The following is a 24,614-nucleotide window of genomic DNA, read 5'->3' as shown; positions in this document are numbered from 1 at the left end:
ATTGAAAATCACAATTAAACACCAGACAAAGCCATTATATCGCAGGCATTGGGGAGGAAAATATCCACCTCTGGTTAGTTTTACGATTAATGACCAAAAGAGTTGAATGGCTGGCTCTCTTTGTTAATGCAAAGTCAAATATTTTCTTTCCAATTTTTCTGTGCAAATACCTGGCCAAACACGGAATTTTGTCTGAATTTGGTCACGTGACATTCATAAACTGAGTCGTGATTGGTCGTTATCTGAGCCCTGAGAAACGGGTGCGTCATTATAACATTGATTCCATGCAGTGTTTGGGAACATTTTGTTAAATTTGTGTACCCAAGCGGATTGGATAATGGCTGGATGAAAAAAATTAATAAATTACAGACATATCCAGTTACACGCGCACCCCCCCCACACACACACAGTGTATGCCAGTCAATCAATGTCACATAAATTCAATTCATTTTGTGTTTTTAGAGGCAAACAAGTGCAGTTTGAATCTATTTATTACATTTATCACATTTTATCTTCGTTATCTGCTGTAAACAGAACACAGACTCTTGATACAAGCCATCTTTAGTGATTTTCAGATAAGAAACAGAAGTTTAGCTCACACAAAAGCTGATATATCATGCATACATGTCTGCTAGGCAAGAAAACTAAAGGCACATGTGAGCATCTCAGCATAAATCTAATTTCATAACAAAAATTGCACATATTTTTCTTACTGATTTATATTGCACATATGGATATTCTTTGGGAATAAGATGAAGTATAAGCTTTGGTTAATTGGTTATAATGTGCATTTCTATTCCCTCCAGGAGAGGAAGTAAACTTTTCCCAGCGTGTCACCACACACCATCTGTGAAGGCTTTTCCGGGTTCACCTCCAGCAAGACCACAGGACCACCACACACAAACATTCCCACCTGGGAAGGAGAGAGTGAGAGAAGGAATGATGAACAAAAGTGATGAGAGGGAAAATAGAGAGAAGCAATGGCAGCGACAGACTTGTTTCTTGGTGCTTCTTTCCCACAACTTCACGGTGTGGTCGAAGGAGGCCGAGATGATGAGGCTGCGGGTGAGCCTCAGCACACTGATCCTGTCATGGTGGGCCTGAGTGGGGCACACAATTCAATTGAACAAAGAGAGCACCACATGAACACACCCTTCCCAAGAGAAAAAAAAAAATCATTAAACATGAGGTTCAACGATTAATCAACAACTAATCGATCAAATGAATCAATAATTATTTTTGATAATCAATTAATCGTTGGGAGACCTCATAGGTCTTAAAAAAATCCTCTGAATTTCAGCCTCTCACAGTAAAAATTATAAATTTTCCATGAAAACAATACATTTGTTAATATCTGCTTTCAGTAGAAAAGAAAAAGACCAATAGGCGAACAAACAAAAAGCAAAGATGTGTATATGTTAAAGGTGTTAATTTATGGAACAATTATGAAACAGAATTGAACCTTAAAACAAACTGCACTGCCTTCAATCTTGAACAACCCCTTTAAGCCAAGTTAGAGCAACCTAAACAAACTAATTATTACCCTATGGTGACTTACAGGCTTCCTGTTGCTCCACATGGAGACTTGTGGTGGCTCGTTGAACCACATGTTCCCCGCCAGATCTCCACACACCACAAATTCTAAAAAAAAAAAAAAAAAAAAAAAAAAAAAAAAAAAAAAAAAAAAAAAAGCACATTAGACAACAGAGCCATAACAAGGGTGAACCAGCAGCCGCTTTGTTTGCGCGATAGCACCTTTGTCAATGGTCACCGCCGTTATCAAGTCACTCTTCTCCGCCTCTTCCTCCTCCTCCTCCTCCTCCTCCTCAGACGTGTTCGTCTCCAGGGCCATGGAGCTGAAAGATGAATTGATGGTGTTCCGTGGGCCCATAGCAAACTGAAGGCCAAGACAGAACACATACATTATTTTTGACTATAATACTGAATAATAAAAAAAAAAAAATCACACATTATGTGTTTTAAAAGAACCACATAGCTTGGTCTTACAAATCCACTGACATGCTAATGTTAGCACCTCAAATGTATATCTGAACCAAATCCAAGATCTTTTATACTTGCATTGAGCATGAACTATATTAAGATATGTAATGGAATTGGTTATATAAAAAAAAAAAAACTGGCAAATTTAAGTATTTTGTTCACATTTAAAATCGTATTTTTGCCATTCATCTGGTTAGGAATTATGTGGTCCTATGTGGCCTCCCAGTGGTGCTTATGAAAAATTGTGGCCCCCTCTATAATTGAAGTTGCCCATTCCCCGATCTGGACACAGCAACCTCAACGTTCCAACGTACCCTCATCAATCCTAAAGCACAGCCTTCAAACTCCCGAAAAGTGATAAGACACATTCCTTGGATTGCATGTGAACACATTAACGAATGGCGCTACCATTACAAGCCACAGTGGCGGAATTAAACTCACGATGAAGCCGACATGGACCTTCCCATTGGACTCGCCCACCAACCACATGCTTTTCTCGTCGTTTCGGATGAGTCCCAAAACTCCCACTACGTGGTTCCAGCTGCATAAATTCACAAACACACACACACACGTACAACGCATGCATCACTTAACCCTCATGCAAATATATACTTGATCTTTTCTTTGAAACATTCATTTAATTATCCATTTATTAATGCCGGACAGGCTATTAATACATTTTGGAAAGCTTCATTTGGTTCATGATTTAATATAGACATTGTATATTTTTCAAGGCTCAGGTAAAAATTGACCCAGAATATACTGTGTGCAAAGAAATCGAAGAGTATGTGTGTGTAATGTGGAAAAAAAAAAGCCTGAGGTAAAACGAACGGCGACGCTGATTACCTGTGGACCGTCATTGACCACTTTTTGTCGTCGCCGCAGGTGACGGCGAAAATCGATCCGCTTCTGGACACCCCGATGAGAAGGGAGCAGTACGCCAGGTGTGCCACTTGTTCCGTCACCTGGTGTGACGTCACCTTGACTATGCTGGAACACACCAAAGTCCATAAAATAAACATTCTCACCGAGCAGCGAATGGGTTGGTGCGGCAAGGTTTTCAAACAGTTTTTACATGTCGCACAGCTTCTCTTGTGGCAAGAAATTCATTGCATCATACCCTCTCAAACTGAGCCGTACTGTATGAAATTAAAATCCGACTGAATCGTTCCACTTAAAAATGAACCATCCTTTAATCGTAATGCTAAGTATCGCATTTTTTTATTTTTGGGGAATATTATTTTTTCTGTTTACCTGGCTGTGCTGCGCTCCTGATTCCACACCAACTTCCACACATCCACGCAACAGCCCACACAGCTAACAGCAAAGCGTCCGTTAGGCATGGAACAGATTGCAACAACCCTGCTGTCTGAAGCCTGAAAGCAGTCACAGCAACAAAAAACAAGATGGTGTTGAGTGTGTTGACATTGTCGTCAGATGGTCAACACGCACTCACCTGCACCCGTCCGACCACTCGGCTGCACTGCAAGACCTCCAGCAGGCCGGACTCATAGCCGGCGAGAAGGACATGGCTGACTGAGTCGGAGAAGCAGAGAGCAGTGATGGCGCCTTGCAGGTTGGGAGTCCGCTCTGTACAGACAATAAATTCTAAGTAGAATGGACTGTTCTGTTTGTTTAAAAAAAAAATCATCATCATCATCAATTGAAAATAATTCTTCTGTAGAAAATCTTTAAGTGAGGTGTTTGGTGGGTGTGGTGACAATATGGTTGTTGTTTTATATAAATACACAAGTAAAGTGAGGAAAAAAAAAGTAGGACTGGGATGAGCCATTAATAAAATCATTAGTGTGTATTCATTCAACTTTACCGGTTTCCCACATCCAGCTTCGCAAGGAGCAATCTTCCGACACGGTGAGGAACTCTGAGTCGCTCCCCTTGCGAGTGATACTGCGAATGGCGCCGCTGTGACCCTGCAAGGTGCTGAAGTGTTCCACCTGTGCACCAACACAAAGGAGGAACCATTTTGCTGGAGTGAACGTTGTTCCAAATTATTCTGCAATATTCTTCAAGCAATGACTTGTAAACCATTCATTCCAAATGTTTTCAGCTGTAAATTTGCCCTAAAAAAAGTGCAAGTAATTGTGATATTGAAGAAGCACATAACATTTCCATTTCAATGCATCCATGTGGTTAGTGATATTGATATTCATAAGTTGCAGTTAATAACAAAAATACATACTCATGAAATAATTAAATTCATACTGTAACAAATTTAAATAAATACATGAGAACTAAAAGCAAACTAAATAAAGATACACAATACAAAAAAAAAACATTAAACTACAAAAATAAAAAATACACAGTGAAAGTAAGAAAATCAGGGCAGTAAATAAATTCCTCACAAAAAAATTTTGATTGTTATTTTAAAGGGTGTGTAATAATTTGGGGCACTGTATTTGGATGAATCTTAGTGTGGTTATGTTTAAAAAAAAATAATAATTCCCTGTAAATTACATTTAGGAACATGAATAAAAACAATTATGCTTAATTCTTTAGAAAACATTGTAAACACTACCTTGCTGCAATTACTCAAATTATTATTTAATTGAATACAAAATTAAATGCAAAACCTGTAAGGGCTTCCAGAGCCGCGTGATTCCATCTTGAGCACCGGTGAGAACTGTGAGATCTTCCAGGTTCTTTTCTTTGTCTTTGTCTAGAAAGAAAACAACGCAAGGTTAAATTCAAACTAAAAACAATACAAAATAGAGCTTCACTTGAGGCTTACTGGCGTCAGCGACGATGGAGCAGGTGTGGATCCGTCCTTCATGTGCGGGAATGGAGCAAATGCTCACGTTGGTCTCCCACTTCCACACGTGCAGGGAGCCCTCAGCGGACCCGGCCACCACGAACGGGCCCTGCAGTTGCATGCACAACCGGTGAGACACCTGCAGGAGCGTTTACGGTTGGAGGGGTCTCACCAGGCAGCAGACGGACGTGAGAGGATTCGTCCATGTGATCTCTCGCAGGCTCTGAGCAGCTTCCACATCCCATAAGCATAGTCTACCGTCATTTGATGAGCTTATCTGCCAATCAACAATAATACATATTACATTTTCTTTTCAAGGAAGAGGCAGGGCAATGATAAAACTTTGCCTGAGGTTAAAGCACTTTCAAAGGAATGGAATAAAGTGACAATCTAGATTTTTTTTGTTTTCGCGGAAAATTTTGCACACAAGACACCATCATGATAAAGACAAAAAAAAATAATTGAAGGCCCACAGTGCAGTCTGAAGTCCACGCACAGCCGGTGATCCAGTCTCTGTGGAAGGCCGGGAGCACTTTGGAAAGACCAGGATGTGTCAAGGTCATGTCCCACACGACCAGAGCCTGCAAAACACACACACAAACATGACAATAGTGACAATAAGTAATGACCTCCATATTTATACAACTATATATATAGACACACACACATCAAATGTATTTTTGGAAGTTTGAACTTGAGATGCTTGTTCCTACTTTGTCTTTTCCACCGGAGAGCAGCTGTCCACCATCGGGGCTGAAGGCCAGGCAGGTGACGCCACTGCTGTGGCCCTTGAGCAGGCCAGCAGGGGGCTCCAAATTGTACTCGCTCAGCTTGCTCAACAGCCACAGGAAAATAGTGCAGTCATCTGTTCACCAGACAAACTCGGTAAGAAATGGAAGCTGCAAGCGAAGATGACCGGGCACTGCTTGTAAACGGGCACTGGGGACTTGAATTTAATATGGATTCATTTAATCATTTCTGTTCAGCCTGTATGGGGCGCTTATTGATCATTTTAATACACACTCGCAGAATTATTATTAGAATGTCAAATTAATTATTTTTGGGGCATCGATTATTTTTTTATTTTTTTTTCGTGATGACATGCCAATACACTTTGTCCCGTTCAGTCGTTTCTCACCCGAAGCGGTGGCCAAATAAGTGGCGTTGTGCGCCATGGCGTGGATGATGCCAAACTGCATGCCGAACATTTCCGTCATCTTCAGGCCCGTCAACTCGCCGTCCGCCCCGTGTTCTCTCTGCCACAGCCGCACCCGCTTGTCGTGCCCCGTGGACAACAGCGGCGGCAATGTGTCGGATGAGGCGTCAACGCATACCCACAGCAGGGATGGTATACTCAGGCGGAAAAGGCCAGACTCCCAAATCATCTCACCTGCCAAAAGAAGAAGAAAGCCACGTTGACTTGTAAGGCATTGACTACATACTTTTTTTTTTTTTTTTTTTTTTAAAAACAATAAACTGCATCTATCAAGAGAATGTTTAATACTACCTTCGGGGACCACCTGAAATCACAGCCATCCTCAAATTACTGAGCAGTTCTTAGTCAAATTGTCTTTCTATCTGCGGTATTCTCATAAAGACTCAAATTCAGATACATTCTGAACTCAGACATTTCAATTTTCTGTCTGTGTTGTGGAACATGAAACCCACCCGAGCTGAGGCGGAAGAGCTTGAAACCGTCGCCACTGTAACCCACGGCGACGTAGTCCCCGTTGACAGCCGCCGACAGCACACCCGTTTCGGAGGAGGTGTCGCACTTGCTCTTCTTGTAAGGAGGCTCCTGCTCGCCCTGAAGGAGAAATGTGTGAAGCTGCCACATTTGCCATAATAGCTTTTTCAGGAACGGTTAAAAGGACTATCCGTAAAATTCAGTGACGGCTCGTATCTTGAAGAACTCCCAAGTGGGGACACTTGTAAGTGGAGTGTAAAAAAGAAACTTACCTGTTTTCTCTTTAAAGTGCCGACTGAGCGTCCAAGTCCACCCGACCATAGCTGGAGCTGTTTTAGTAAATTAAATCATCTTACTGCCTATGCAAGTTCAACGAATCTACGTAGCACCCGTTTTGATGTATCCACCATGTGATCGGCGCCGGCGGTCAGCAGCAAGCGGCCCTCGTCTAGGAAGGCGAGGGCGTCGGTGGCACCGATGTGCGCTTGGAAGCATCCAACACAGGTGGAGGTGTCCACAGACCACACACGCACTTCCCCGGACACAGAGCCCGAGCACAGCGTGGTCGACGACGACGGCGAGAAGGAGAGGCTACGCACTGAGCGCTTGTGGCCACTCAGATACTATCGGAGGAGAACATAACAAATTGAACACTCTTTATAAATCTTTTCAAGCAATTGAGATCAAATTTGACTTTTAAAAATAATCTATGCTCAAATTTAATTTTCCCCTCCAAATCAAAGACATTTTCGAAGAAATGTAAAGAAAACTATGCTCAAACTGAACGCAAATTAAACTATTCTAGAAGTCAATGCAGTGTGCGCACATCTGTGGATGATGCATTTGATGCAACATGAACCAAGTGGAAGTGAGCACACGAAAATTTGCTTCTTTGCTGACTCGCTTGAGTTGGAAAATTTGTACTATAAGACACAATTCACACTTTAACAGCAAATGGACATGATCAAAGCAGCGACTGACCACTTGGGTGTTATTCTGGAGCCACTTCCACACGACGACCTTCCCGTCCCAGCAGCCTGCAGCCAGCAGGCGATCCTCGTGGTCGAAGGTAACGCAGTTCAGAGGGCTCTCGCTGGGCAGAACTGCCACCTCGTGACCTTTGGTTGAAGACCACACCTGACAAGTGCAACTTGTTTGATCAATCACAGCGCAGACATGGATCAGAATAAGTAACAGTAATTAGCTAACTTTCAGATTGAAATCCAGCGATACGGTGGCCAGGTGCTTCCGATCGCCGGTGATGTCGCTGGCTGTTATCACATTAGTGTGGCCCTTAATGAGAGATGTCCTGCAAATGGCCAAGACGATTAAGACACACCTATGGCGGCATTTGTTCGGGATGAGTTCACTCACCGGCATCTATTGGTGATGTCCCAAATCTCGATTTGGCCGTCAAAGGAGGTTGTCGCAAGGCGCCCGTCCTTCAGGAAGATGCAGCTGGAGATGCCGTCGCAACTGCTAACCACCGACTTCACTTCCTGTCCGGCGTGACACAAGAAGTAATGTTTAACTCGGAAATCTAAAGGAAAAAGAAATCTGATGTAGCAATTTGATGACACGTTCATTTGAACTCATTCACTGCCATCCCTGGTAGAATGTACTTTTTGACGTCTACATCCGTCAATGGGAGTGAATGAGTTAATTATTAAGAAGTATTCGTATTCAGGATACCGTCATTCTATATACTTGGAATCAGATCACTAAAACAGAAATTTCACAAAGCATTAACTTCAATTATTAAGAAGCGTCTTTATGGAAGATACAGTCCCCAAAGCTACATTGATACCAAATCGTGCGATCACACAGTTTTAAACAAAAATGTTGGTGGAGGTAATAAGCGCATCAAGTAATGCAAGTTTATAGAATGAGTTTTTAGACGTTTTTGTACCTGTCCTGTGTTAGCATTGATGAAATGCAAAGTTCCCTGCCCGGTCCCGACCACCATCTCTCCGTCGCAGTCCACTGCCAAGCAGGTAGGCTCAGACGGGAAGGTGGACACCAGCTGGCTGCAAGACAAGTATTGATCAAAATGAAGACTTAAGACCACTGTTGTGAAATACGTTTCATTATCCAACAGTTAAGACATGTTTCCAAGTATAATTGATCTCTAATTTTGGAAGTTGACCAGCATCGCGGAAGAGATTGGGGTGGCCATTGTACCTGCTGTCTTGAAAAGTTTGATGGTCATGGTTCAGCCACTCAATCGCACGCACACCCCCGTTATCGAGCAAGCCTCGAGCCCAGGCGTGAGCGGTGGTCTCAGGTGGTTCGTTGAGGGCCTGTTGGACGAAGAGCGCCGGCCAGCGGGAGAGTACGGCAGCGTGGCGCTGCAGGAAGGCTCGGCAGTCGTCCAAGGCGGACCGCTGGTCACGAGTTAACGGGGACGACGACTTATCTGCGAAGAACAGAGGTGGTTTTAAAGGGTGCCACATCCACCAAATGCTTTGACAGCCCAGTTGACATTTCTTCTGTTGGCAATGAATCAATCAATATTAGATTGACCATTTATTTATAAATGTTGCAGATATTAAGATTAAGCTGTGCTCAGCATTGAGAGCAAGAATCTGCTAAAGGTACCGGAATACGACACAGAGGAACACTGACGACTCACCAAGCTCATTGTAGGCGTCCAGCAGGTGGTGCAGCAGATTGTTGCGCACATTAGCGTACAGGAAGTAGTAGTTGGAGAGGAGCAAATGCAGCGCCTCCAGCTCGCCACTTTGTATCTATGCAGAAAGAAAAAAACAGTTGGAAAAAGATTCATACAAGAGCTGTATCAAATATTATGCCTTTATAAAATATAGTAAGGCTCATTTTTTACATTTAAAAAAAAAAATCTAAGTTTCCCCTACCAAAATAATAAAAAATACCAATTTTTTCTAAAAAATAAAAAAATCAAAAAAATTAATGAATAGGACAATTAATCAAAACATTTTAACTGTGTATGTTTGTTCAGAGGATGACAAACCAGACTAGCAGTAAGCTGCTGGACTGCATCCACCTCTCCGTGAAGAAAAGTATTGGCACCCTGAGCGTCGGCAAGCACCCACAGGTGACCTGCAGGAGGGAGACCCCACGAGGAAAACGTCATGAATAGTGACACTTTTTATAAAAAAAAAACAACTGTCTAGTTCTATTTTCTTTGTTACCCGCTAACAAGAGGTGAGCTCTTCTTCTGTGGTCTTCTGAAGGCAGGAGGACATCTTCAAAGGCTTGCCTCACATCAGGGTTGGACAGAGTGAGCACGTCATCGGCGTCATGGCGCTGAGATGGATTGACCAGACTGCAAAATAACACCCACTTAGATACCCCTACTTTGATCAACTTGAACCCATTTTAAAAACCACTTTCCCCAAATGGAACTGGTGATCAAATTTAAGACTGTTTAAGGAAAACTTTGAGTATATTTGGCAACTGTGAACATATTTCAAAGGTCACTTTAATTTTCTTTTGACATATTCACCTTCGCAAGCTATGCACAATGCGGGTAAAGGCCACCATGGGAACACGTCCTTTGGAGCTCCTGCACAGCGGCAGCACCTCCTGCCATGTGGCCTGTACCTTGCGCAAGCACAGGTTGTTGCAAGTGCACAGTAGCGAGTACAAATCACGCTCCCTGAGGCCTGGACATGAACAGGAGAAGATAGTTCATTAATGCAGCAAAAAACGATGACGTAGCATGTCACTAAGTTACATGTCACTCCAAAATGTGCACATTTTCAAGTAACGGCAAATATAACAGCCATGTAATCAGATTACAGTTACTCAGCAAACACACTGTGTGTTACTGTGTCGTAATATCATACCACATCAACAACAATGGAGGAAGGAAGAGATATTTGCATTTTGTAAATACACACAAATGTGAAAAGACTCGTTATTTAAAAAATATTAGGTAAAAAAAAAAGTTGCGTTTATTGTATTTTTAATAAATATAAACTATTCATAAACATGGCTCTGAAAAATGCACTTCCAAATAAGTCAACTGGCAAAATCAAGTGTCATTTTTATTACGTTAAGCAACATGGTGCACATTTGCTAAATTTAACTGGTTGAGTGACTTGTAACATAACTTAAGTTACTCTTAAAATCAAGTTAATAGCAACGCAACTGTGGGAAGATCGTTTGCCGTACCGGTGGTGCTGACGGTGAGGGCCGCCAGAGCCCATTGGAGTCCCAGCATGTCTCTGTGGTCCGAGCAGAGTCTCTTGAGGCAGTACTGGACCAACAGGTTGACAGACTGAGGCAAAGACTGCAGGCTCTCGTTCAGCTAGGGCACAAAGATACCATTTCAAAGTTTTCTAGGGATTGGTAGGACATACTATGACGCAACTAAATAAAATTAAATATAATATATCATGATAAATGGCATGTTGCTGCTTTTGATAGTTCTACACAAGGTACTGAGTCCAGTTTAAGGAATTCTTATAGAGGCTATTTTAAAAGAATAAAACTGAAAAAGTCTGAATATTATCAGAAGAAAATAGTGTTTTTGTGAGAGAAAAGTAGTTTTACTAAATCATAAATATTGCAATATGACAATGAATGTGTATTTTTCAGGAAAAGATTTTTGGAGAAAAGGAAAAAAAAAAAATAATATTTATTTTGCAGTAACAAAAGTAATGTAATTTTAAAGTAATTTCCGCTAATAATTAATATATTTTTGTAGAAATGGAACCTTGTCAAAAGAAGCAAAGTTCCTCAGGTCTTCACATGCCATGTGCAGGTAGAGAGGACATGCTGCACCTTTCTTCATGATCAGCGTCTGCAGCTGTGGCAAACACACAAGAATGTCACGGAGAAGAAATGAAATGTGGCAAAATGATGAAATGTCATCGACGAGAAGGAACCTGGTTGTTGAAGGCGCCGTCGCTGAGTTTCTTCCCGAAGCCTTCCAGTCCCTTTTGAACAATTTCCTTTCGCTCTGTCATGGTAAGCGGCGGTAGGGTGAAGAGCAGCGTCGACGACTTCTTGGAGAGTGCGTGCAACAACGGCGAGGTGGACGCAACACTTGTCACCAAACAAACACCCTGGCACAACCAAATTAACATGAGGATCATCATAGAAATGTCTTTAATCGTGGAATTAAATCTGTACATCAAAGAGGTTAAGTTGTAGAAAGGAGTATTGTTGCTGCAGTAAAAAGAAAAAAATGTCACGACCATAAAGTCTTAATTGTACAAGAATAAAGTACCATTTGGAGAGAAAAAAAAAGTCTTGTATTTTTAAGATAATTTCATTTTTCAAGAACATGTACTTTTGAGAAAAACATGTTTACCATAAATATTTACTACCAGACAAAACATTTTTTTGCAGAATAAAGTTATTGTATATATTTTTCAGATAAAACATATTTTTGGAGAAAAATAGTTACATCTTTATGATAAATACTGCAACACACAAAATTGAAATATGAATATAAAATACTATTAAACTATTACAAGAATGTTAGACTTTTAAGAGAAAAAAAAATACATTGCTAAGGAAAAAATCACGGTTTCCTCTTCAATGAAAAAAAAAAAAAAAAATATATATATATATATATATATATATATATATATATATATATATATATATATATTATGATTAAGACTAAAAAAATGGCACAGACCTGTGCTAGATGTTGCGGTATCCAACCAGAGCTGAGCTGATCCCAGTCGTCACGCACAAGATCCACCCCGTCCACCAGCAGCACAAGAGGCTTGCTCCTCTTCATGTCCTTCAAAGTGGTGTGAAACTCCGACAGCAAATCCCTTGCAAGAGTTACAAAATACAAATTCATATACATTTGTTTACAATATGCCCGCGCATCGTTGTAAGATGACATGAACCCACTTGTAGGAGAGTGGAATAGGCAATTCCTCCTCTTTCAGCCGCCTCAAGGAGAGGACGAGAAACCGCAGGAGGTTCTCCACGGAGCGAGATGATTGGCTGGCGGCAGTTGAGTATGAAATGACATCACAAGCCAGGTGTTTCTTGGACTTCGCGCCGCTTCTCAGGGCCTCGGCTAGAGCAGCCTGCGTGGAAGGAGCGGCCGTAATGTCGAAAACTAAATGTGCATCGTCGTAACAAGGCTAAAGTCGTATTTTATTCCTTTTTTTTTTTTTTTTTTAATAAAGTCGTACACTGTATTTTCCAAGACAAAACTTCCACTATTTTCCCAAAATAAAAAAAGGAATCAAATTTACCACAAAGAAGTATCTCTTAGAGAAAGTCAAAATACTAATAAAACTAAGTCGTATCACATTGTGAAAAAATATTCAAAAATTTCAGAATAAAGTGAAGTGGTAGTTTTTTTTGGGGTAAAAAGGTTAAATTTTCTCAATAAAATAGACAACACAGTGTGAGAATAAAGATGATTACAAAAAAGTAGTTTAAGAAGCGCAATATTACAAGAATAAAGTGCACGACTTTGCTGTAATATAAAATGTAAATGCTACTAAAAAAATGTTACAACAGTTTGGTTTTTTTTTTTTTATTACAAGAATGAAGATGCATTCTTTAATAAAATTCGAGAATAATGTCACATTCTGGAGAATAAATTAATATATTTTCCAAGGGAAAAAAGCCTAAATATTACAATTCTTTTATTTTTACAAAGAAAAATAAACAAATAATCAAAATAAATCATAAGATTACATGAATTGGCTTGTTTCTCCTGAGAAAAAAAGTCAAAACTATTAATAAAATAAAGTTAAAGTTAATCAAGAATAAAGTGATATTTTTTGGAGAACAAAGTGAAAAATCTAGTGTCACAGTTACCATAAAGAACGTCTTGCCCTGCCCTGGCGCAGCCTCCACCACCATGGCCCCTCCCTTGGCTTGCGCCTGCTCCACCATCTCCACTGCGGCCGACAGCAGCTTGGCCCGGCTGATGAACTGCGTCTGGAGTGCCTCTTGGTGAACCTCTTGCTCTAAAAGTTCGGCTGCAGCATCAGCCTCATCTTCTTTGTCCTCCTGAGCAAAAAAAAAAAAAAAAAAAAGTAACAATGCCTGTTTAAGCAGCTTGGGCAAGATGCTGCTGTTGAACCGCTCACGTTGACAAACTGCTCGACCACGGCCTCCCAGAGGTCCTCCAGCACTGCTTTGGCAAAGTTCTCCAGGTTTTTCAAGTAGGGTTTGCCCTGCACAACACCCCCCCACTCACACGAGTAACTGGAACAGAGACACACACACATGGACATTTCTTGTAATTGGCTAATACTACAGACTATGAAGACTTTTAGGTGCGTACAGTAGATACTGAAATCGGATTTTACAAAAAGAATCTAACATTCACGTGAACAGGAGGCAATGCAGCCAAGAGAAATTGTATGAAATGAAGAAGACTTTCCCTAATCAATATTAGAATTTAGATGACAGCAAAGACTTCTGGTAAATTTCCAATCCACCGAGATGTTTTGAATGCATTTGGGACAACTCACTTGTCGGTGACCTTCAGCTTGTTGACGTGGATCCATCGCTTCAGACGCGCCATGTTGGATTCCGCCTCCTTCGATTCAGCAGCAAAGTGGGACCTCCAAGCCACAGGCACTGTTCTGGAAAATAAATACGTAGATTTTTCTCAACATCAGATTTAGATGGGTGAAAAATATAAAATTCAATAAATCCAAACTACTTGATGACGTCAGGATTTCTGAAGTAACATAACATCCGCTGCCTTGCCGAGTCGCCATAGAGTGCCTGAAAGTGACGGATCTCCATGTCCATGATGGATAGGCCTTTGGGATCCGATTCAAGCTAAGACATAAAAACGAACATTGTATGAATGATAGATTTAATGATGATAAATCAATAAATGCATGTTTGACAGCAAAGATACATGAAGACATTTTCAAGGAATAAGCATCTCTTTGCTTCTGGATCTGGTAACATGGCTTTTCAATGCTGTCCCATGAAAAGCCCACAAAGGTTTCGCAGTCTACAACATACTGACTCACTATCTCAATAGTAAAGTTATATATTTTCTTACCCATTTGTACTGCGGCAGATCCGGTAGAGCAGGTGCATCCGGCACCAGGCCATACCTCTGGCCTAGGATCGCCACCATCATCTGGCAGCGACCCACTTCCGCCAGGCACATCGCGGCGGCTCGGCTCGACTCCTCCTCCGTCACGCCCCAGCGCAGCTCCACTTCCTGCAGGTGGAGACGGTGTGGCGCAGCCCGGCGGCGAAGCTCCGGGAAGACGTTGTGGACCAGGACATCGCGCTCGGCGTGCATGTCTCGGAAGGTGGACGAGATGAAGACGCGCACGCCTCGCCACCTGTGGGAGACAATCACAGAGGACGTTTGCAAGCAAAAAAAAAGTCTGTCTTTGGTCAGAAAAAAAATATCATATATTTATACTTAAATATTCATATACACTGGTATATATTTTTTTTTTTCTGTAACTTATCTATTTTATTTGGCCAATTATCAAATTTATTCGATTTTACAAAAATATTTCAACTTAATTATCAACTTTTTAAAAAGACTTTTTAAAAAAAAAATGACCTTAATTAATTTAATCTTTTCTTTTTAAATTACCTCAACTTCGGAGTGGTGGAAATGGGCATCAGGCTGTTGGGAGTCTCAGGATCCTTGGCTCCTGCTGGCGGTGGGACATTGTAGACCTTGTCCAAATGCTCCACGTGGTCCAGCAGCCTGGACGAGCCTCGCTCAGCCACAAACCTGGTGTAAAAACGTACATATAAATAAATGTATGAAGCGGCAAGCTTTTTCTTGACTTGACATAAAACACCCAATTCAATTAAATTTGGTATTTTTGCATTGATTTTGGGGGGTGTTTTCCCATGTATTATTTTTTTTTATTTTATATTTTTGTTTCAGTTTTGCCATTTTGTCAGATATTTGTGTTTTTATTTTTAATCTAACATGCATTAGGTTTTTGGTCTAACGCTTGAGTAATAATAGTCCCTTGTTTATCGCAAGGCTTTCACTCTAGAACTCTCCATCAAGAGACAAATATCTGTCAAGTGGCAAACTTATATTTAGTTTATTGTTTTAATTATATTTGAAAACTTTATACCTAATCCTAATTCAAAATATGCATACGAGATGCAGGTATTTGAATGTGCATGGCTTTAAAAGGCCTGTTGAGTGCCGTGGGTGTAATCGTTCTTATCAGACTTTATAAATTTGTGTCATTTTCTAATTCATTTTATTTTTGTCTTATACCTTTGTGGAGTTTTTTTTTTTTAATTTTTCCTTTTTCTTTCACAATTTGACAATTGATTTAAGTATTATAAAAAGATGCTCTAAGACATTTTCCAAAATTTGGCATTGTTAAGTTTTAATTAAGAACACGCCGGCAGTAATTTTAAGTAACTCTCAAGATAGTTTTACCTCAGAATTTGGTCGCTGAAGCCCCGTAGAAAGACATGGTTCCTGTCAGACGACGTTATGGACTGGTACACTCTATAGAAAGCCCCGCCCAGAAAATAAAAACATTCAGTTCAATTCAGGAACATAGTAGTGATTCTAACTGTTGTCATTTGCCAAAATAATCAAGCTGGTAACGCCTTACATATCTGATATAGCCAGTTCAATGTGGAGGCATTTGTTGCTGGTTTCCTTCCTGTAGCTCTTAATGATCCACTGCAGCTCATTTTGAGTGACAGACTCCACCAGCGAGATGATGTTGTCCACCTGAGTGAAAAAAAGTTGGAGTTAAAGATAACTGCGACACTGATGTAAAGCAGACCAAAAAATACTTTAATCCTGCTTTTGTCAAAGTTTTAATTTTGTAAAGAAAGTAGGTGGCCAAGTAGGTTGGGTTATTTCAATCAGCTTTCAGTCATTCATTCAAACATACTTCAATAAAGTTATATTTTATTTCAAGAAAAAGTTGTAATTTACTAAAATGAAGTATTTTTTCAAAAACAATATGCACATATACAAAAAGTCGCGATGATACGACAGTTCGTATTATTATTATTTTTTTTTTTTACAAAAAAAAGGTAGAATATTTGAGAATAAAGTTGTGCTCCTACAATAAAAACATACTAATATTACGAGAAAATGTCACAAGAACATTGTTTTCTTGTTTTGTTTTTTTTAATACTTAAGCATGAACATTTTATTACAAGAATGAAGTTGTATTTTTGGGGGGGAGAAAATTCACAAAAGTCATAATTTATCGAAACGATATCAATATTACAAAAATACAGACGTCACAACATTACAAGAGGAAAGTAATTTTTGCACGAAAAGATATTAGTTAAATTCGGTTATCAGAATGGTCTTATTCTAAAAAAAAAAAAAAGTCTGAAAAGTAAAAGAATAAAATTGTATTTTGGGAGGAAATTTGTTACTGTTGTCTGACTAACAAAGTGACTCTGGCACTTTAGAGAATGAAAAAAAATAAATCAGTCTAATTGGAATGAACATCTGAAACCACCAAACCTTGTTATTCTCTAAGACCCCGTGGAAGTAAATGCTGGAAGGGAGATAGTCCTTACTGGGATTGTTTTTCAGCACCTGTGAGAGGACAACCAACAGCTTAGTCAGTCTGTGTCATGACATTATGCATCATCTTAGCCGTCGCTATACCTTGATTTGCTGCATCACGCTGCGCACGTTCTCCAAAAGAACGTCAGACTTCAGCTGCGCTTTCGCGTAATGGTAATAATCCAGTAAAAAGACTTGGGCGTCCTCACAACTGCTGGCGATCATCAGTGAAAGCAAAACGGTCACCTCAAGCATCTGAGAAGAAATACCATGCACAATTTCAAGATAAATCAGCTTTATTAAGTTGCTGCTTTTTTTTTGAGACAAAAAAAAAATCCTTCCAAAACTGACTTTTTTTCTTTTCTTTTTTTTTATTTAAATATGAAATTTCTGTAATGATGCATTAAGTTTCTCCCCCCCAAAAACGATTATCTTATTTTTAAGTAATATAAGACACACTTTTTTCACATTTTGGCTGCTCCTGCAACTTATACTCAAGTACAACAAGCATATATTAAAATTAGAGTTCTGACTGGCTCCCAAAATCCATGTTCCCTAATTGTGTTAACTTTCTGTACATTACTGCCCCCTTCATCCCACCAGCGGTAATGCACCAACAGTATTTGTCAACTGCCAAGTGACAGAATGATTTCATTTTAGTCTTAAGTTTTAATTGCAACAAAATGCAGTTTTTTTAATGCATGACAAAAAAAAAAGATCTTACAGATGGAGAAAGCTTGTCCTCTTCACGCTTTCTTTTTTTCTTCTTCTTTTCATCATCCTCTTCCTCCTCCTCTTCTTCTTCTTCCCTCCCCTCCTCTCTCTCAACCTCCTCTTCTTGTTCCTTCTCCTCCTCTTCCTCATTGTGCTCTGACTCAGGTGGAAGACAGAAGTCCAGCTTTTTGCTCCAGTCCCGTCTGTTGGTCATGTTGAAGTCAATAATGATGACTGTGCGCCCCGGCAGAGGCGGAATGTTGTAGCGGCACGAGATCTGCACTGCAGTCTCCAGGGCTTTCCGGTAACGGTCCAGCAGGATGACTGTTTCCTCTCTCAGACTGTGTACAATTTCATAACATAGATTTAATACTTTTGCACATTTTTCATAAGACTACCTTTGTCCCAAGCAATTGGGAAGTTTTAAATAAAATGACTTGCATGTTTAGGGGTGTGCATCTCCCCAATAAAATGCGATTCGATACATGGGGAGCAATTTAGACTCAAGGATGGTTCGATTTTAAAGTGGAACATTTCTATTCTGTTTGATTCAATAGGCTTAAGATTCGATTCAGTTTGGTACGGCTCAGTTTGAGATTCAATGAGTTTCTTTTCGTCATTTTGCATACATTTGAATCAACGTGGCCCAAGTTGTCTACAGATCTAAGATCTCAGTCTGTACACAAGGTGCTCTACAATACAGGCCGGAGAAGATTTGGGACTTTAAAGTGTGTCTATTGTCGTGAAAATACGGTAAATGTTATTCCACCAACAAATGATTACATATAGTGTTCCAATATTCTTCTGATTTGTATTTCTTCAGTTGTAATGAGAATTTGTCATTTGTTGTCTTACTTGGCCTTGAAGAGCTGATCCTTCTTTGCACGGTAAATGCGGTAGACAAAGGGCACACCGAGCGCCACCCGCAGGCGCTTCCGGCTGGCTGACTCCCAGTCCAGGCGGCGGAAGCGTTTGCTCTTGGGGAGCATCTTGAGGATGTTCTTGAGGATCTCGCTGTTGGAGGACGCTTGAGGCAACACTGTGGTGGGGCAGGGAGGAAAGCGAGAGGTGAAATATTCGGTCATTCGAGCATTGAAATACTGATGATATGGAACAAGCTGGCAGTATTGATTCTTTCCGGAGCATGAAACCTACTTGGCCAAAATGCCGTGTTTCTACCAGTTCCTGCTGCCCATAAGTCGAGCAGAATTGTCATTAATGCATCATTCTTGTGTGTAATGAGAAAGGAATGACCAAAATAAAAACACATGCTAATGTTAGATTTGGGGCAAAATGTCACAATTATGGGTTGTCTGAAGCCCTGAATTGGACAGAAAAAATAAAAATATGATGACTCACAAAGATTGCGAAGCTCCATGATGACTTTGTAGGCAGAGAGGAAGCGGAAGGGAAACTGTCGGCTCTGTAGGACTGCGTTCTGTTAACAAATCATAAATATTTGTTAGCTATCCAAAGCTGAACGTTTTGTGCTCGATGATGATGATGAGAACGTGCATCTCACTTTATTGGTGAGCCTGCTCAAAATCTTCTGGTGATGTCTCATACTAATGCCCTGCTTGATCATGTTTCTCAGGTTCCTCAGCATGGCCATGTAGGGCAACGACTTGTTGTCTGGACAGAAAATAAGCACAGAATTTCTAATTGATCCAATTTCGAAAGTAGATCAAGAGCATCTGATCATGCTATATGAATCTTTCCACTTTGAATTAAAATTAATGCAAAACCTGAATCATATCCAGATCAAACGTGCTTGACATGGGACATTCTAATCCTGCATAAACTTCAAATTAAATTTTTTTTCACACATTTTTGGGCTGAATAACACAAGACAAACATAAATAAAATTAGATGCCAATAAAATAAATTACAATTGAAAATTGACAGAAATCGTATTTCCACATCCCTTTTTATTTTGTAACTGGATGAAATGGAGAGGTTTGGTGGTGGTTAAAAATAAATAAATCAATAAATAATCCATACCAATGAGTTTCTCCCAGGTGGCGGCCTTGTTGCCCTCCTGACTAAGCAGCCGCTCCCACGTCTCTGCGTCCTTGAGCTTCATTCTTTGACCCGCCCTGTCTCGCTCCCAGTCACCCTTCAGACCGCTGCAGAAAAACGTCCTCTGATCTGCAGGATACCTGCATCAAAAGTAGATGATGAAGACCTTGCGTCCCCTTGGTGAATGTCTTGCCTCGTTTCCATAATTCAGCAACGATCTTACTTTCGGCCTAGGATGGCCATGACATGCTCGGCTGGCTCTTTGATGTGAAGCTTTTTGATCATCTTCTTCATGTTGAACTCATTTTGCTTTTTGTCTACTGTCTTTTTGGCGTCCACCTTCAGCTACACACGCACACAAGTCAGCGTTAATCACCCTTAACGAGGAGTCTGTGAATTTACATTATTGTACTGATTTCTTTGAACTTACATATTTCTGCAAAATTGCTGCGTCGGATCGGAGGAGGTTTGCCCACTTTTGCAGATCTGCGTCGTTTGGTTTCTGCAGAATATTAATGAGATTAAAAGAATACTGTTTGTTTATTTGACGTGAAGCAGGAATTGGCGAGCAGGCATTTACAATGACAGCAATATATTATGGATTCATAAAATCTCAATTTCAAGTAAAAACTAAAACATTAGCAGTACAATGGAAATGAACAAGAAATTCAATTTACACGACAGCTACATGGGTAAACGGCCGTTTATTTGTCGTAAGCTGATTATTTGAGAGGAGGTTTCTACATCCATTTCAGCAGTATGCTGCTTATCCCCTTTGGGGGCACAGGTGGGCTAGAGTCTATCGCAGATGACGAGAGAGGAGAGAGAGCAAGAGGTGGGGTAAACCGTCAACTGGTCGCGAGGCAATCAACGACAGTAACATAAAATAAATCAAAATCTCTAAATAAGGCAAAAATGGCATATCTATACTACAAGGATAAAACGGTATATATTTGAGGTGGGTGGCTATTTTAGGGATCCCTCTACAATGACAGTAATATTACCAATACATAGTAATAAATGCACAAAATCTCAAATGTAAAAAAATGTTCACATTGCATGCACAATGGCAAAGCGCCAATTATTTGAAGAAACGCGACTTATTGAGACGAAGCTTTGACAATGACAACAAAGCACAGTAAGACATTTCTAAAATCTCCAAAACGATGTACTTATACCTCAGGTACAATTGTGAAGTAAGGTGATTATTTAAGAGGAGGTCTTTACGATGACAATGATATTAGCAATACATAAAATGCATGCATCTAAAAGTAAATGCTTCTATAAGAAGCGGACAACATGACAATAAAGAGTAACGACAGTAAATACCCTACCTTGCTCTTGCGCTTCTTGCTGTTGTGCTTACAGCGGTGCTTCCGTGTGTTGTACTTGGCCAGCTGATACTCATTAAATTGCTTGAACTTATCAGCCATGGCCTTCTTCAAGCACATGGGCAGCGAGCGGCTGAAGCACTGTAAGGGTGGGAGGGAGGTCAGCCAGAGCAGAAAAGGGTCAACACTCATCCATCACATCATGATCGTGGTCAACATACCGTGCTGTAGATGCGCACCACCTCCAGCCAGTCGGATGGCAGCTGGACGGTGGCGCAGAAGTAGCGGCGCACGTGACACTTGGTGGGTGGGTGATTGGCGGCTAGGGCCAACAGGAAGTTGGCGGTGATGCGAATGTTCAACTCTTGCCTTGTGTACAGCGCCACCTAGATGGAGGGAAGCGCATAAATAGAGTTTATGAATGACACCGTTAAGAGAGCCTAATTGGAGCGCCGAGTCTCCTTTTCTGATCTAAGTCAGCAAAGGCCTGATCATTGCATGTCTTAAAATGTGTACCGTATATATGGATCATAAAGTTTTTTTGATTAATATATTGTTAATCTTCAACATGATCAATTAAGGACATTTTACTCAAAATCACATTGCTTGTTGACACCCATGATGTAAGGTGTGTTACTGCCACCTGCAGGACTGGAGTGGAACATTAACGTGGACATGCTTTAGGACTGCATTCTTGACCGAACTAAGGCCGGGGGTTTTTTTGCCCCGTTTTTTTACCCTCCGCAACCAAGGATGTCAAACGCCAGACAATCTTACATCTCATAAGATTTTCTAAAAGATTATGTTTTGGTCTGAAGTGAGTTTGAAGGGGTGGATTTGTCCTGATAAAAAAGTCCGAAAAGGGTTGGGCAAACAATCTTAAATATTAAACATGTTCAATATTTGCAATCAAAAATCATGAGAGTGGGGGAAACTGACCACACTGAAAGCATTTGACGCTGTGAATTGTGATGTCAACATAATGTAACCAATCAAAAAAGCGCTCTGACTGACAAACCAGGAAGCGGAGGCAAATAAAACATAACATGTCCTACCTGATGTTGTTTCTATATAAAAGTAGGTTCCCCAGACAGCAAGAAGTATTTGCCCCAAAGGCAGATTTTTTTTCAGTGTCATTTGATTTTTTTTTCTGCTGTGTTCAGTTCTCCCTGTACCTTAAGAACAAACTGGGGGTCGAACGTCGCAATGTCCTTCACCAGGCTGGTGATTTTGGTCCACACACTCTCCTGGGAGTCCCAGTCCTTCTGACCCGGGTTTGTGCTCTTGTCGACCAGGGAGCAGCACACAACATTCAGCAGGAGATACTGAGGGGATCACAGCATTTAAAAATAACAGGTTGAAAAACTATTAAGATAACCGTATTTGGACATTTTATATTTATATAAAAAATTATATATTTTTATTTCCACAAAAAAAAAACACTGTACAATTACACCTTTGCTTAACTGAGTGTTAATAGTTGCCCGTCTATACTGTCTGTGCCTCGCCATTGACTGGTGACCAGTCTCTCACCTAAATATCTGTGACGACTCACACCTGATCCTGAACGGGATCAGTGGTAGAAACGGAATGATGAACATATTTGCCATTTCCTCCTTACCTTCTTATTTTTGATCTCCTCTTCAATCTGCTGCTTGTCGCGGACAACTTCCGGATATTCCTCCCGTCTGCTGTCCACCATTAGCTCCTTCTGCTGCTGCTCTGCTACTTGCACCTCCATGGCTTTGGGTGCAACTATTTCCTCCTCACTTTCCTCTTCAGACGACATTTGGCTCTCTTCATCGGAGTACACCTGAAACATAAAACACGAAAATACACTACTTGCTCGGCATACACCAAGTAAGACAGATGAAAGTGACTGAACGGGGAAAATGCCAAATAGTTGATGGCTCCCCGCCGCACAATAGGTGATTGACCTTGAAAATATAATCAACCCAGTGCAATTGAAAAACTGCAACCCCAGGTGTTCTTTTTGGGAAACAATGTTTTAGGACACCGTGAATGCTATTCTCTTTTTTTTATTATTATTTTTTTTTTTAACCACAGCCAATTGTGAGCATGAGTTTCCAAAGCCAACATGCTGTGCGACAGTCCAGTCGGGTTCGGCTGAGTCGCTCTGAGTGTGGCCATCTTTTAGGTGTCGTCTTGTGGCGTCAAAATGTCAACATGATGAAGAGGACAAATTGAACTAGTAAATGTATTGGTCAATTCATGAATCAAACCCTTGTTGGGAATTCTGTCCTGCTTAGAGAATAGCCAGGTGTGAAAAAAGCATTGGAAAATTCAATAGTTGGACAAGACATTTTAGGTTAATCTTAAAATTTCTACTGAAAGATCAGAGAAGTTGACGTACCATGCTTGTTTCTTCAAAAGAGCAAGGCTCCACTTCCAATATTTCTTCTCTGCTTTCATCATCCTTCTTCTGGTCTCCTTTCCGAGGAAGGAAAGAAGGAGGCTGGGAAAAGCGAGAGAGGAGAGCGCCGCCGGCTAAAGAGGTGGTGAGGAGAGGGTTGCTGGTGGATAGAGTTAAAGAGGCAAGACGGGACGTGTTCAGAAGGGTGTTTTGGGTGCTGAGGAGTGGCGAAGAGATGGAGGAGGAGGTGGAAAGGAGGCTGGAGGAAGTGGAGGTCAAACCGGAGGGCTGCAAGGAGGTGCACAGCAACGAGGAGGACGTCTGAGTCAGGAGCTTGTTCTCCAGACAGGGTGGAACGTAATTGGAGGTCAGACTACGCCCGCTCATAGAAGACGCCATGTTTGTTTGCACATTCAGTGCCATCATGCCTGAATGGAAATAAGTTGACACATGACACACAGATGAAATGAATGGTTTAGCATTCCTCACTTGAACAAACGTTGTTCTACAAAAGAAAATGGCGCGTTGATAAAACACACCAATAAAGTGGGAACAAAGTCTACTTTGTAATCGCCTGAAAACATCTCCACACTGACAAGAAGTAAAATTTGACCTAATTAACTGTAATCACTCAAACGTGTTGTGGGCGACCAAATTAACAATCTGAAGTCTTTATACCTTGGAAAACATAACATCTATGTATATTTAACAGCCCTAGGACGCCTATAGTGAAACAAAAGGCCCCAATTAGGCAGTGTAATATAATAAAGTTCCCTAGTGTTCTTTTTTTAGGGTTTTAACATTGTTCAGAGATATTTTGGTATCTAAATTATAGTTTATTGGGTGTTCTATTGCTTCAAAAACGGGTTTAAGTAGTTAGACACGAAGCGGACAGACGACAAGTCGGCAGGTAATTCAGGCGTAAGCAAACATTGGGTTGGGTTGTTGTGGTGTTAGGCGTGGCGGTTGGCTTAACAGTGAGCAGCCAGTTCACGAAGACAAACTCAAGAACGATAAAGAAAGAAACATTTAATTATAAACTGCACCTGTTTCATTTGAACGCGTGCTGTCAGCGTCTACAGCTCTGCGGTGTCATTCGTTCGCGAAGCTCGTTCAATCAACAAACGTGTCTACTTTTCCTGTAAATGCACTCATGCGACCCAGCTGTTTCTCTCGAAGGTGCTGATTGGTTGACGTCAGCCAGCTGTTTCTTTCAAAGGCGCCGATTGGCAGGTGAATCGTGCTTG

The 24,614-nt window shown here is 40.8% G+C and overlaps 1 protein-coding gene across 1 annotated transcript; it reads right to left on the bottom strand.

Annotated features, from left to right (window-relative positions):
• Window positions 1-473: 473 nt before the first annotated feature.
• Window positions 474-24,540, bottom strand: tep1 (telomerase-associated protein 1). The gene is made up of 55 exons (XM_088311525.1): window positions 24,414-24,540; window positions 23,368-23,795; window positions 22,615-22,806; window positions 22,169-22,318; window positions 21,215-21,379; window positions 20,997-21,134; window positions 20,093-20,164; window positions 19,886-20,007; window positions 19,645-19,802; window positions 19,166-19,275; window positions 19,003-19,081; window positions 18,499-18,682; window positions 17,654-17,984; window positions 17,032-17,184; window positions 16,885-16,959; window positions 16,007-16,128; window positions 15,826-15,897; window positions 15,007-15,150; window positions 14,452-14,743; window positions 14,098-14,219; window positions 13,904-14,017; window positions 13,517-13,634; window positions 13,242-13,436; window positions 12,315-12,496; window positions 12,091-12,232; window positions 11,330-11,509; window positions 11,158-11,250; window positions 10,614-10,749; window positions 9,943-10,102; window positions 9,629-9,762; window positions 9,448-9,536; window positions 9,091-9,205; window positions 8,640-8,874; window positions 8,368-8,485; window positions 7,833-7,957; window positions 7,668-7,767; window positions 7,440-7,595; window positions 6,866-7,081; window positions 6,731-6,787; window positions 6,440-6,578; window positions 5,910-6,161; window positions 5,485-5,636; window positions 5,245-5,352; window positions 4,944-5,048; window positions 4,751-4,880; window positions 4,593-4,678; window positions 3,830-3,956; window positions 3,458-3,591; window positions 3,256-3,377; window positions 2,848-2,991; window positions 2,443-2,542; window positions 1,756-1,897; window positions 1,559-1,641; window positions 996-1,100; window positions 474-913 (listed from the first exon to the last, which is right to left on the bottom strand). The coding sequence occupies exons 2-55, from the start codon at window positions 23,791-23,793 to the stop codon at window positions 794-796; spliced, it is 7,821 nt and encodes a 2,606-aa protein (XP_088167651.1). The 5' UTR covers window positions 23,794-23,795; window positions 24,414-24,540; the 3' UTR covers window positions 474-793.
• Window positions 24,541-24,614: the final 74 nt, after the last annotated feature.

Source organism: Idiotropiscis lumnitzeri, chromosome 12, assembly GCF_059441095.1.
Source record: "Idiotropiscis lumnitzeri isolate Australia: NSW breed Sydney's pygmy pipehorse chromosome 12, RoL_Ilum_1.0, whole genome shotgun sequence".
NCBI lineage: Eukaryota > Metazoa > Chordata > Actinopteri > Syngnathiformes > Syngnathidae > Idiotropiscis > Idiotropiscis lumnitzeri.
Note: the sequence above shows the minus strand (reverse complement) of the source record. Positions and strands in the feature narration are given on the sequence as shown.

Excerpts from the sequence above, each read along its gene's own strand:
- tep1 (XM_088311525.1), bottom strand. The coding sequence starts at position 23,793 with ATGATGGCACTGAATGTGCAAACAAACATGGCGTCTTCTATGAGCGGG. Across the intron at positions 19,803-19,885 it reads ATGGCCATCCTAGGCCGAAA|GTATCCTGCAGATCAGAGGA; the intron begins GTAAGATCGTTG and ends CTTTTGATGCAG. Across the intron at positions 16,960-17,031 it reads GCGTGATGCAGCAAATCAAG|GTGCTGAAAAACAATCCCAG; the intron begins GTATAGCGACGG and ends GTCCTCTCACAG.